Source organism: Ursus americanus, chromosome X (assembly GCF_024610735.1).
Source record: "Ursus americanus isolate L20-20 chromosome X, mUrsAme1.1.p, whole genome shotgun sequence".
Classification (NCBI taxonomy): Eukaryota; Metazoa; Chordata; class Mammalia; order Carnivora; family Ursidae; genus Ursus; species Ursus americanus.
Genome location: NC_142164.1, coordinates 119,181,020 through 119,194,802, shown reverse-complemented (window position 1 = coordinate 119,194,802; position 13,783 = coordinate 119,181,020). Strand labels below are relative to the sequence as shown.

The window sequence follows — 13,783 nt, the reverse complement described above, 5'->3', positions numbered from 1 at the left end:
CGAGCCCCCCGTCAGGCTCCTCTGCTGGGAGCCTACTTCTTCCTCTCCCACTCCCCCTGCTTGTGTTCCCTCTCTCGCTGGCTGTCTCTCTGTCAAATAAATAAAATCTTAAAAAAAAAATAAAAAAGAAAAAAATTTAAAAAGGAAGTTGCATTGCGAGCACTGGGAAAACAGATCCTAAGAATCAAATGGAAATGCACTAATAAGAGATACAGAACAAGAGGCAAATTATCTTCCTGGCTGGTACAACAGAACAAAGGAAAGGTTTCAGGTTTTGTTTTTTTTGTTTTTAAAGATTTTATTTATTTGACAGAGAGAGACAGCCAGCGAAAGAGGGAACACAAGCAGGGGGAGTGGGAGAGGAAGAAGCAGGCTCATAGCAGAAGAGCCTGATGTGGGGCTCGATCCCATAACGCCGGGATCACGCCCTGAGCCGAAGGCAGACGCTTAACCGCTGTGCCACCCAGGCGCCCCCAGGTTTTGTTTTAATACATTTCTTCTTCTTTTTACATGGTCTGATAGAATTTTTTTAAAATTAAAAAAATGTTTGTTTTAATACGTTTTTGAATGCTGGTAAAACTGCAGGCATTTGGGGCCCTCTGCAGAGGCGAGGTCAGCTGGCGACTCAGGTACAGGATACGCTTTCTAAGGCCATCAGAAAAGATCTGGCAGACAGACATCAGAGGTGGGGACAGCCCTATGAACACAGGGGAATAACAATAAAAATAATAACAATGTGAAGAGAAGCAGGCATGAAAGCAACATCGGCCAAACTTCTCGAAGCACAGTTGATTAGAAAAGAAGTGAAAGCCAGCAACACAAGCTACAGACTAGAGACGGGAGGCTGTCGGGGATTTCTCGCTGCCTGGCGGCAAGAACTCACCAGCCACTTCTGTGCCTTACATTGCCTGTCAGCCCCAAACCCAAAAGTTCTTCAAGGGCCTTCATCACCTGTGGTAGATGAATGGAGGTCCGTGCATTTTGCTCCTGGGATGGGAGAATGATGCTTCTCACCCCCCTACGCAGCCTGCACAGCTACATACTTGGGACGTCTCGTTTCTTTGAAACTATGGGTTCTGCTGAAGGCATCGGGATACCTTGTGTTCCTTCTCGCTCAGAGGCCACTGTCTTCCATCTTTTCAAAAACATGAATTTACTTCTGGTGGCTAATTTATCAAGTAACGTCGGATCCTTCAAGAAGCAACCTTCCATAGCAACCAAACATTTGAGGGGTGGAGGTGAAAAACGTTCTCAAACTAGCCAGGGTGAGAAAAGGAAAAGGCATAGATCTAGGGTGTCTGACCTTTTTGGTTTTGTTTTGAGATCTACACTATCCCTGGTGTTTTTTTCCCCTTTAAATGCCGCTAAACAGCAGCTCCCTGAGAAACAACATCTCATTAAAACGCTTTTTCATGTATTTCACTGTGAGCCAGAGAAGATTCTTTGAAACCTATTTTTAAATCCGTATGCTTAAAAAAAAGAAAAAGAAACAAACAAAAGCGAAAATGCCAGACACCTAAAAAGTTGTACGAAGGTGTCTCAGAGTTTGGCAACTTGAGAAGGAATCAAGAAGACCAAAGTTCCAAAATACAACATAACTTACAAAATAACCTTTGGAAGGAAGAAAAGAACATATACATGCATGTTCTAAAATTTCATTTTCTCTTCTTATGACCAAGCCAAAAAAAGAAAGAGAAAAAAAAAAAAAAAGGAAAAAGAAAAAGAAAAAGATGGGCTTCCTCATAAATAACATTTTTTTTTTTACCCACTTCATATTTAGAAATGTTTATACTTCTCAGATAGTTAGCATTCATGTACAGGGTCCTTGGGACTAAAAGGGACAGTGGTTTCCAAACAAGAAGAAAATAAAGAAGCACACGGAAGTGTACTCATTTCAGAGAAGGGGAGGAAAAAGAGATTGAAATTAAAAAAAAAAATACAGAAAGAGAGATATAAAACCATGCATCAGGGTCGAGCTTTGAAAAAACAAAAAATACCTTCATCTTCACCACGGTCATTACTGGTTATATCATCTGCGTTTTTCTTTGTGTTGGCTCCTGGGGTCATATTGAGAAGGAAAATAAAGGGAAAAAAGAGAATTCAAAAACAACAGGTTTGCAAAAAAATCAGAAGAGAGAGAGATACTACCCAGTAAAAGAAAAAAAAAAAGTGTCACACAAAAAGTTGAGAGTTGTTACATTTGGATTTCAAAAAAATGAAATAGGGCAATGCAAAATGCATAAAAACATAAAGATGTCAAGAAGAACAAATTCAAAATGTTACTTGAAAAAATATTCTCTATCCTGTGAAAATGCAGTTTGGGGGTTAAAATGATAGTACTGCAAAAAAAAAAAAAGAGCTAATGTGAGTTTGAAAAAAAGAAAATTAAATTATTAAAAAGGATTTCCCACATTCTTAAAAGAAATGAATATGAAGTATTTAATGTTCCTCTAATTTTAACATGTGATAATCTCCATTAATTCATGAAATGTCTCCAATACACTTTTGTTAGGACATTCCATAATGTAAGAGAAAACACATTTACACAATAAACACGGAAGGACTTTCAATAAAAATACTTAAAATTCACATTCACATGCAGAAGAACTTAAAACAGAGCATTTCAAATACAAATCAGAAATGTCAATTTGTTAGTTAATTTAAATCATGACAGTCACCTCTCACCAGTGGCTACAGAGCTACTACCCAGTACTTGATCCTGTTTAGTATAAAAAGAAAACAACACCACAACTACCATTTTCAATAAGGTTTTCTTAAGAAAAGAGAAAACATTATACATCCTGTTCCCTGTGTTTGAAAAACTTATCAAATGTTACTTTGGTGTCATTGCTCATTGAATTTAAGGTAAATAAATAAAGTCACCTACCTTGATGACCTGGAACACGTAAGTTACCTAAGAATCTCCATGGAGACAAAATATGGGGAGATGGGGGCATCCCTCAACTACACCAAAAGTCACTCTCTTATGAATTCTGTATGCAGTGCACCATTTTGGTTTTTCCCATTTTCCAGATACGACACGCTAAAACATTCCATATTGCTCGAATTGTTTGGTTAATTAGCTCAATTGGCTTCTTTTATAGACAGACATGGCCCTGGGGGAATGCGTATCCCAGACCCAGTAACTTCAAAAGTGCCTGAATGACATTCTTCCTGAAGTCCTACATAACTCAAAGGAACTCTTCATGCTTCAAAACCAAAATTAAGAAGATGCTGTTTTTGTAGGTCAGTTATGGTTTATCTATGGTCCATTTTATGCGGTTCAACACTTCTCAGCAAGCACACCTGGGTGGGTGGCTAGGAAATCCTCTTTGTTGATTTTTGAGGCTTAACTATTCCCACTGTAGATAATTTCAAGTGACCAATATAAGGTCATTGAAGACAGCTACAAAGAGATGTCTGGGACCCCTTGAAACTCCAGGCTACCACCTCATCTACCTAAAAGTAGAGTTGAGTCTTGTCGGAACCCACCTGTTCTTACAACACATTCACTTCCAATCCCTTAGAAAGTATCATGGCATTGCTACGTCAAGCTCTTATAGTCACTGGCTTGATATCAAAATCTATTTATATCCAACAATCCTACTGCATTGAAATACCTAAAAGAAAAAAACTTAAAAAAAAAACAAATGAGCTTGACTGTCTTTGGGTTGTTTTTCTCAGGGTTTATCAGTACAGAACCTATCTCAAAGCTAACTCATGGACTTGAATTTGTGATGAAATTGTGTACAGGAGCCCAAAAGGGATGCCTTTCTTAAAGTGCACTATGTGAATACGCAAAACTGTTTTACAAAACAAGTCCTCTCATTTAAAAAAAAAAAAAATCCATTCATTCATGGAAGAAGATTTTATAAACTTCTATAGAAACAGGTCACTTCTTTCATTTAAAAAAGAAAAAAAAAAATTAAGGTGCAGTCAAAAGCCAGAGAAGTGCGAATGTGCTCCCTGATTCAGCGGATTCCTTCCAACCAAATGTGTTCGTGTTTGTCTTTCTCTTGTTCTAACGCAGCATCCAGAACACATGTGCTCAACATGGAGAAGGCGTTCTTTAACAAAGACCCCACACCTGCACTTCACCCTTCCCCGGAGCCTGTTCTTGTAATCTTGCCCCTTTCTGAATATTCTCGTTCGGAATCTCTTTTCTCTTGCGCTCTGGGTCCTGTGTCCTGGCGTAAGCCCAAAGGCCGTTCTGCAAGCCAGGCGTCCGGGGACTGAAATGCCAGAACCCTCTCCTAAGACCCACCTCTCCGTGCCTTCAGGCTCACTGTCAGGGCACAAAACGGGAGTGATCTAAAATTCATCTCGGGCTGGAAGAGACGCAGCGCTCGGCGAACCTTCCCCAACAGAGAGAGGAAAGTTCTCAAGATGAGTAATGCTTTCACATTTCCATAACGTAGTTCCATCGATAAAGTAGCAATCCAGGATAACCTCCTGCCTCTTTGATTCCTTACCAACTATCTCCATTAGCCAAAGTGGGATTTGTAAGAGCTTTACTGATGTATGATTTACATACGATAAAATGAACTCATCAAAGCATAACATTCAAGGGCTTTTTCATGCAGTTGTGTAGCCATCGGCATAATACACATTTAGAACATTTTCATCAATTCCAAAAAGACTATCCAACTGTAGGTTCCATGTTCCTATCCTCAGTCTTGTTAATCTACTGTCTTTCAAGATTTGCCAGTGTTTTGTATAAAAGAAATCATGTGTCGTCTTTCGTGTCTGCTTTCCTTCACTTGGCGTGATGTTTCGAAAGTCGTGCATGCTATAGCAGGGGTCAGTTCTCCATTCTTCTGTATGCATGGATAATACTCCACTGTAGGGACACACCAAATTTTGTTTTTTCTATCCATCAGTTGATGGCCATTTGTACTGTTTTCATTTGGCGGCTCTTAGGAATAATGCTGCTATAAACACTTGGGGACAAAGTTTTTGTTGGCATATGTGTTTCCCTGGCTCTTGGGTAGATATCTAGGAGTGGGATTGCTATCTTACAGGGCAAATTGGTGCTTTAAGAAACTGCCAGACCATGTTCCCAATCTCCCGCGTCATGGTGCATTTCCATCAGCCTGACTATGGGTCCCAGTTTCTGTGTCCTGTAGCCGAGCCTTAGGTTATCGTTTTGGGGATAGCCATCCTAAAGGGTGTAAAATGGCGTCTCCTTGTGCTTCTGGTCTGCAGCCTACTAATGACGTACGATGTCCAGCATCTTCTCACGTAACATCTTCTTTGGTGGGATGCCTGCTCAAATATTTTGCCCGTCTTTAAAATTGGGTTCTTTGGGGCGCCTGGGTGGCACAGTGGTTGGACGTCTGCCTTCGGCTCAGGGCGTGATCCCAGCATTGCGGGATCGAGCCCCACATCAGGCTCCTCCACTATGAGCCTGCTTCTTTCTCTCCCACTCCCCCTGCTTGTGTTCCCTCTCTCGCTGGCTGTCTCTATCTCTGTCGAATAAATAAATAAAATCTTTAAAAAAAAAAATTTGGGTTCTTTGTCCCCTATTACTGGATTGTAAGTGTTCTGTGTATTTTTCAGATGCAGGTCTTTTCCAAGAAATATGACCTGCAAATCTTTTCTCCCAGCCCAAATCTGGGCTTCTCTTTTGGTTTTATCAATGGTGTCTTTTGAAGTGCAAAAGTTGGTTTTTAATTTGGACGAGGTCGATTTTATCAATTTTCTTTCAGCGCTTGTGCTTTTCATATCACATCTTAAGAACTCCTTGCCTAACCCAAGACCCTGAAGATTTTCTCTTATGCTCTTTCCTAAACACTTAAGAGTTGTAGTTCTTAACACCTTTTATTGAGTTACTTCCAGCGTATGATGTGACGGTAGGTTTGAAATTCATTGTTTGCCTCTGAATATCCCATTGTTTCAGCACCCTTGACTGCAACATTAACTTCTCCCTCATTAAATTCTTGAGACACACCATTGCTGAAAGCCGGTTAACTATAAATTCAGGACTCTATTTATTTCTGGACTCTTTTACTTATATTCCATCCTGCATTTCTATCCACAGGAGGCCCCAACTGTCCTGATGACCATAGCTTTACACTATGCTTTAAAACGGGAAGGAGAAGCTCCCCAACTTTCTCCTGCTTTTCCTTTTTTTTTTTTTTTTAAAGATTTTATTTATTTATCGACAGAGATAGAGACAGCCAGCGAGAGAGGGAACACAAGCAGGGGGAGTGGCAGAGGAAGAAGCAGGCCCATAGCGGAGGAGCCTGATGTGGGACTCGATCCCATAACGCCAGGATCACGCCCTGAGCCGAAGGCAGACGCTTAACCGCTGTGCCACCCAGGCGCCCCTCTCCTGCTTTTTCAAGACAGTTTGTTTATTCTAGATATTCTGCCTTTCCACACGAATTTGCAAATGAGCTTGTCAACTGAAGGAAAAAAAAATCACCGAGATTTTGACAGAAATTATTTGCCCAACCGCAATTTTGAATTAATTGTAGATAGCAGTGTGTGACCCAGAAACATAATTAGATATCACCTTTAATGTACTATGTATATATAATTTTTCATCCTTTTGTTCTTTTTCAATAAGCTGTTGCTGTATTTTTCCTTGCAAATATAGCTAATTAAATGACCTCAAAACCAACAGATTTCTCTTGAATATCTAATTTAGTTAGAATCATGAACTATGGAAAAAAGGTTTTGCTGGAGTTTATTCCAGAGTACATCCATCTTGTGCATGCCCAAAAAAGGCATTTCAAAACCCATACACACCATGAGTTTTTTCCTCCCTCTCCACAGCTACACCTTCCCCCAAATGCCAGGAAAATATTCCTTTCCATCTAATAATTAGCCTCTCTATCAAACCTCCATGGGGAAATAGCTCTAAATTTTAAAGAGAATATTTGAGCAACTTCGAACAAATATATAGCTGTTCCATTATTAAGTATGATTTTATAAATAAAATATCTCCACATCCCTAGTCCTGAAGGATGTCCATCATTTTTTATACCTGTTCTTCTCATGTTCCCTTTTCATGCTATATAACTCCATCATTTTCTAAAGTAAAACTATTTAAAAGACTACTTTGTATCCTAAATGGAAGAGAAATACTTTGTAAAGAATTCAGAAAAGGTAGACCATGGTAAAGGGGAAGAGGTAAACCAGTGAAAACTCTCTAGATGTTGCTGTTAACATTTTGAGGCAATAAAGTAATTTTCTATTTCCTCTTTTACCACCCATTAACTTTGTTGCCACTTACGTATGCAAATCATCAAACACAGTTATTTGTGCTAGAAAGAAAGGACAGAAGCTAGAAAACCTTTAGGATTATTGCTCTTAGCATGAGATATTGTATTGAAAATGTATTTACCGGTTCACATCTATTTTATTTTTTTGTCTCTTAAGAGTGCAAATTCCAAGTGCAACTTAGCCTTGTTATCTTAAACACAGAAAGCGCGTGTCTGAGCTAAATGCATTACTTCCATTACAGAGGAAGTCGTATAATGGGTTATGGTGGAAATAAACGCTAATCTGGCCATCACAGATGGGTGTGTGATTGATTAGTTTGTCACTCGGCCCCCTCAGAGGAATAGTTCTTCAATCTTCTAATTCAATAACGGGCTCATTTCAGCAGTAAGCTGAGTGGGACCTGCCCGAGACAAATCGCCCATGCCTCACTACTTACTTCACTGGCCAACCCATTTCTTCTACAAACAAGTATTGACACGTTAAATATGGCAGCCTTGACCATCACTGGCTATACCCGGAATAAATACTCCACACGTCAATGCGAACACGTGTTCTAACGTTTACTTGAATGCGATAAGCTCAGTGAATCGGAAACAGAACACGAAACTGCGGGTTTCATCGACAGCGTGTGTACTTTGGACAATGGGCTACCTACAGAAAATTCACTTTCTGCATTTGAAAGAATCAGCATGCATGATCGGCCGCTTCATTCATTCATTCATTCATTCATTCATTTTCTGAAATCAGAATATCTGAACAAGATGGGATCTCACTCAGTGAAAACATGTGCAAGGCTGGGAAGCCTGTTGGATACAGCCGTCTATGAGGAGATGCCCCCACACCAGCGTTTGGAATGCCTCTTTGTTACGCCCCATGGCGATGCAGAGCACATCTCGGCATTCGTTTTTAATGTGGAAGGAGGATTTCTGGTGCTCAGAAAGCCTCAGGAAAGAGCACATGTGAAGCTGAGTGCATGAAACTGATTTCTCTCATCAGGAGAGTTGTACTTCGAAAAAAAATTTTGGAAAGGCATCCCAAAGTCTGAAGACCTCTGCTCCAGGACACATGAAGGGGTATGGAAATGCTGAGCTCCGGACTGTCGTCTTGAGGTCAAGTACCTATGATTCACCCCACGGATGTTTATTATGAGACTCAGATGTGCTTGATGTTTTCCTAATCATTGTCAATTTTGCTATAGCAAAATATTCTGCCACTTAATTCATCTTGGGTTGTCACTTTAGGAACACTGAAGACATGTGTTTGTGACTACAGTAAAAGCAAAGTCTAGTTCTTTGTAATTTTCTACCGGTTTCAAAATGCCTCATTGAAATAATGGGAATAATAGGAGGGTTTTTTGTTTTTTGCGTTCTTTTGGTATGTTTCTTCTTTTTGTCTGACTGGCTTGGGAAGACAGGTTGAGAAAAATATGAATAATTTTTTTTCTTTCTTTTGGAATTAGAATTATTTTCACAGTTTCTCTGGTAGAAAATCAAAGTCAGTCTAAAAATATACAGGTCTCTGATATATGTTTGTGTTTTTTATTAAAATCTCAAGGCATTGCATGGCCTCACATTAGCATTTTTTGTTGTGAATTTGGTTATTGAAATGTTTCTGTTCTTGGGAATAAAAGACAAATCCTATTAGATTTGAGTCTCTCCTTTTTATTAGAATGTTCAGCTGATAGAATATATTACCTCCCCACACAATCTCCATGAGCTTGAGATTAAATCACAATGTATTTAAAAGCTGGAACTAATTTAATATTGGATTATGCTCCATGTTTTTCCTGCACCTGTATTTAGAAAACCCCTGTTGAAAATGAAATTCGCTTTTATTCCCCCTGAGATAGCTCCAGAAATGTATAAAAAACTGATAACCCTTTGTAGGTGTGTGTGTTGGTGTATATATTTACTCTCCCTGCCAAGAGATTCTGGAGGATTTTGAGCTCTCTGGGATAGTTTTAACTCTAATAAAAGCTTCTTTCTGTAGTCAGAACATAGATGCTGGTGACTGGATGTATCTCTATGCCAGGAATTTGGGCTTGTGGCACAGGAATTAGACGGAGCTGGACCCTTTGGCTTCTTGTCCCTTTGCTGTCGACATAGGGGAATAACCTGAGGGCATCTCAGAGGGCTTAGCTGACTGGCCACAGTTCCTTGCTCTCTCTGTTCAGGGAGAAACTCAAGGAAGTCATGATCCAAACTACAGAAGTGTCAAGCACAAGACACACTTAAGGGAAATGTCTCTCATCTCTTTTTCAGTGTGCTGATGTCCCCTCGCCACCTTCTCAATAAAGGACGCCGAGATTTGCTCAAAATAGCCCATGCCCTCTCCCAGGAAAGTATTGTGCCATCCCCAGCTGCTAACACACCATTTTGGGCCAACTAAAATGTGAATGGAAGAGTCGCATGTCACCCCCAAGCTGACACGTTATGAGGCATCTCATCTCTGCCATATTCCCCTCCCCGTTGTCTACCCACCAGACGAGCATGTCCCCGGTGGGGATCACCTCCTTCAAGTCTCGGTTTGGGAAAGAAGAGGATGTAGAGAACAACCAGTCAGCCCCAAACGGACACAGATGTCATAAAAGGGAAACAAGCTCTTGCTGTTGTGAGCTGCTAAAATTTTGGAGTCTTTGTTTAGCAGCACGATCTAGCCTAAGCTGACTGTTACAGGCATTTGCTTCTTTCGCTGAGGTACGCATTCACACACACAAACATACACACACACAACGCACTCACGCACACACAGCCACATCCATACTCAGAGCAGCACACGGCCTCCTAAACATTCCAACATACAGCTCGATCCAAGAGACCATCTGAGATCAGAAGTGTCTCTGGCTCCCCAGTGCACTTGAAATTGGTAAATCAACGCCAACATGACAGTTTTTCCCTTTGGCTGCATGTCTACCTTTACAGAAAATTATTTTTTTTGGTACTTAGCCCTAACTACTATGTGACTATGCTGCAGGTAAAAAAAAGGAACATCAACAGACTTCATACCTACATATTTTATGATGACTAAGCACAACACCATCGTGATTATACCCTAAAGTAATTAAAACAAGGAAGGAGCGCCTGGTGGTTCAGTCGGGTAAATGTCAACTCTTGCTCACGTCATGATCTCAAGGTCGTGAAATCAAGCCCTGTATCGGGCTTGCACTCAGCAGGGAGCCTGCTGGTGATTCTCTCTCTCCCTCTACCCTTCCCCCTGCTCATGTTCTCTCTCTCTAAAAAGTAAATAAAAAATATTGAAGATGAGGAAAAGGTAAATTATTTACTTCAATCATCAGGGATTTTCTGAAGAAAGACCTTCAAAGAATCACCTACCCAGAAAAGTCACGCACAACTATCCTTCAAATTAGCTGGTTCTCCAGCACCATGTGCGAACGCTGTCTTGCACAAAGCCAACACTCCTTCAGTATTGGCTCATATGGTTGCTGGAAATAGTATTAGTTTTCATGGTTCCCCATACCATGCTGCACTTTTCTGCCTCCCAGATTTTGCCTATGCAGCTCTTTCTTCCCAACTTGTGAGACTACGATTGATCTAACCGCCCCTCCCCAAGCTGACTCTTTGACTTTGAAAGCCTTTGAACACCCAGTCCAGGGGCCAGCAACTCAAGGGCACGTTCCCCACGTTCCACTCCTCAGAGTGGAAATTCTTTCTTTATTTATGTATTCCAGCAGCATTTTGTGAGTGTCCCTGTTACATTTGAGCTGTAGGTCAATTATATGCTGCTCCACGCTCCCCGAGGACAGCAGACGTACACGTACAAAGATCCTTAACCGTGCAACCAGAAACACTCAGTATGTCCACCCACGGGTGAATGGATAAAGAAATGTGGCATATTATAGATTTCGCATCTCTATAAATCCATAATGTACATATATATTACATACACGCACAGTGGAATACTATTCGGCCATGAGAAAGAAAGAAAACCTGCCATTTACAACAACGTGGATGGACCTTAAAGGCATTACACTAAGCGAGATAAGCCAGACAGAAGAAGACAAATACTGTATGATCCCACTTCTGTGTAGACTCTGGAAAAGCTGAACTTGTAAAAACAGAGAGTAGAATGGCTGTTCCCAGAGGCCAAGGGTGCGGGAATTCCATTTAGAAATCAGAGAAGGGAAATATGTTTGATATCTGCCTTTTTTTTTTTTTTTTTTTGGTTTTTTAAAAATAAACTTAAAACTTTAGGACACTTTTCAATTTAGAGAAAAATCATAAAGACAGGGAGTTGCCCTATGCTTCACACCCAATTTCCTCTAGTACAGACATCAAACACGAGTCTGGTACATTTGTTATAATTAATGAGCCAATATCGACATGTCAGAATTCAGTAAAGTCTGTAAGTTATTCAGATTTTCTCCATTTTTGCTTCATGTCCTTTTTTGTGTCCACATTCCATTTCAGTCCTCATGGCTCCTTAAGCTCTTCTCGGCTCTGAGAGTTTCTCAGAGTTTCCCTGTTTTTGATGACCTTGACAGTTTTGAAGAGCTCTCCAGGACTTTTATAGAATATCCCACAATCGGGTGTTGTCTGGTTTTTCATGATTCGATGGGGTTATGAAATTTGGGGAGGAAGCCCACAGAGGTTAAGGACCCTCCTGATCACATCATATGAAAGGTGCATATTTGTCACCATGACTCATCACTACTGACGTTGGCCTTGACCACCTGGCTGAGGTATGTTTGCCAAATTTCTCCACTGTAAAGTTACATGTTCTCGGCCCCTCTCCGTATCATACTCTTTGGAAGGAAGTCAATATGCCTAGCCAAACCTCAGGAGTAGAGGTGGAAGGAGAGGGTCTATGTAAATTATCTGGAACACTTCTGCACGGGAGATGTGTTCAACTCCCCCATGGTAGGGAGAATAATATCACCCATTCCCCCAAGAGATCTACACCCTAATCCTCAGAACCTGAGAATATGATAGGCTACATGACAAGGGGGTTTAAATGTACAGATGCAATTAAGAGTAATAATCAGCTGGGCGAGCCTGGGTGGCACAGCGGTTAAGCATCTGCCTTCGGCTCAGGGCGTGATCCCAGCGTTGTGGGATCGAGCCCCACATCAGGCTCTTCCGCTATGAGCCTGCTTCTTCCTCTCCCACTCCCCCTGCTTGGGTTCCCTCTCTCGCTGGCTGTCTCTCTGTCAAAATAAGTAAATAAATAAATAAATAAAATCTTAAAAAAAAAAAAAGAGTAATAATCAGCTGACCTTTAAATAAGGGAATGATCCAGCCTTATCCAGACGGGCATAATGTAATTAAAAGTGGATTCAGAGTGGATGGAAGAGGGAGCTGTCAACCAAGAAATGCAGCTGTCCTCTAGAATTGAAAAAGGCAAGGAAGACCCTTTCCCCTAGATCCTCCAAAAGAGGAATGCCATCTTATCAAAACCTCGATTCTAGCCCGGTGAGATCCATTTGGGATTTCGGACCTCCAAAACTATAAGATGAATTTGTGTTGTTTTAAGCCACTAACAATGTGGTAATCGATTAGAGCAGAAATAGGACATTCATAAATCCTGTTTTATTTATTCGTTCAGGTGTTTATGTCAATATGAGGTTATGATATTTATTTTATGCTTTGAGGAATAATCTGCTACTAATTTTGTTCCTCAAATTGCTGAAGGATTGGCCAGTGAGAATGTTTTTACTTGGCTTCTGTGCCCCTTTGACCTACCCCCATCGTTGCGGTTTGGTTTTGGTTTTATTTGGGGTTTTTTTGTTCTGTTTTGTTTCGTTTTTTTTTTTTATTAGCACTTACTTGCTATAAAGTGATCCAGGCTCATCTTGTCTATTTCCTGCCCCGTTTCTAGAATCAGACATTTTTCCAAGAAGCCCACATTCCTTCTACTTGACATTTGCATTTACAGGTCAAAGAGCTGAAGAAGACTAAAGGTGAATGACTTGACCAAACAATGCAAGACGTAGCTGGGGACCCAGCTGATGGGGACATAATAGGCTTTCTGGTAAACCACTATGTCTCCAATTCATACTGGTTGGTGACAGAGGATAAAGGTTCACTTCATTCTGCTTACTCAACCTGCTGGTCTTTCTATGACTCCAACAGTTATTTCGTTATGGCACTATTCTTAACTAAATTGCAATGTTTGCTTAATACATGAGGGGGAGGGATGCTGTTCTAGATGCTTTGTAACCATCTGAAAACTAGTCAGGAACTACGTTTGCCCCCCACTGTGCAGATGAGACCACTGGAGGGAACAGAGGTCCAAGTAACTTGGCCCAAGACATCAACCTGCCACTGTTTTGGGATTCCAACCCAGATCCCAACACATCATGGCAACACATAAGTCGACATTTTAGCAAATGGTGAAAATTAGTTTATGCAAGGTGATAGGCTGGTCTCTGGCAAGGTAGCTTTGTTTTGCGTCCCAAAATAAATGATACAACACAGAGAGGAATAAGCCCTAAGACCTTATTTAAGTAGATACTTAAGCCAACGAAGGGCAGCTAGTGTTTAGGGAAAGGCACTGCCTAGACGTTGAAAATTATGGTTTGAAGGAAAGAAGACAT

At 40.7% G+C, this 13,783-nt stretch overlaps 1 protein-coding gene across 3 annotated transcripts in view; it reads right to left on the bottom strand.

The window, feature by feature from the left end:
* NLGN4X (neuroligin 4 X-linked) overlaps positions 1-13,783 on the bottom strand; it is a 299,671-nt gene that overhangs the window by 118,430 nt on the left and 167,458 nt on the right. For 2 of the 3 annotated variants that reach the window (XM_087860184.1, XM_087860185.1), the window contains exon 5: positions 1,998-2,057. The exons of the other annotated variant lie outside the window; for it this stretch is intronic. In XM_087860184.1, coding sequence (XP_087716310.1) covers positions 1,998-2,057 — 60 coding nt within the window. The remainder of the gene's footprint in view (positions 1-1,997; positions 2,058-13,783) is intronic. 3 annotated transcript variants of the gene reach the window in all.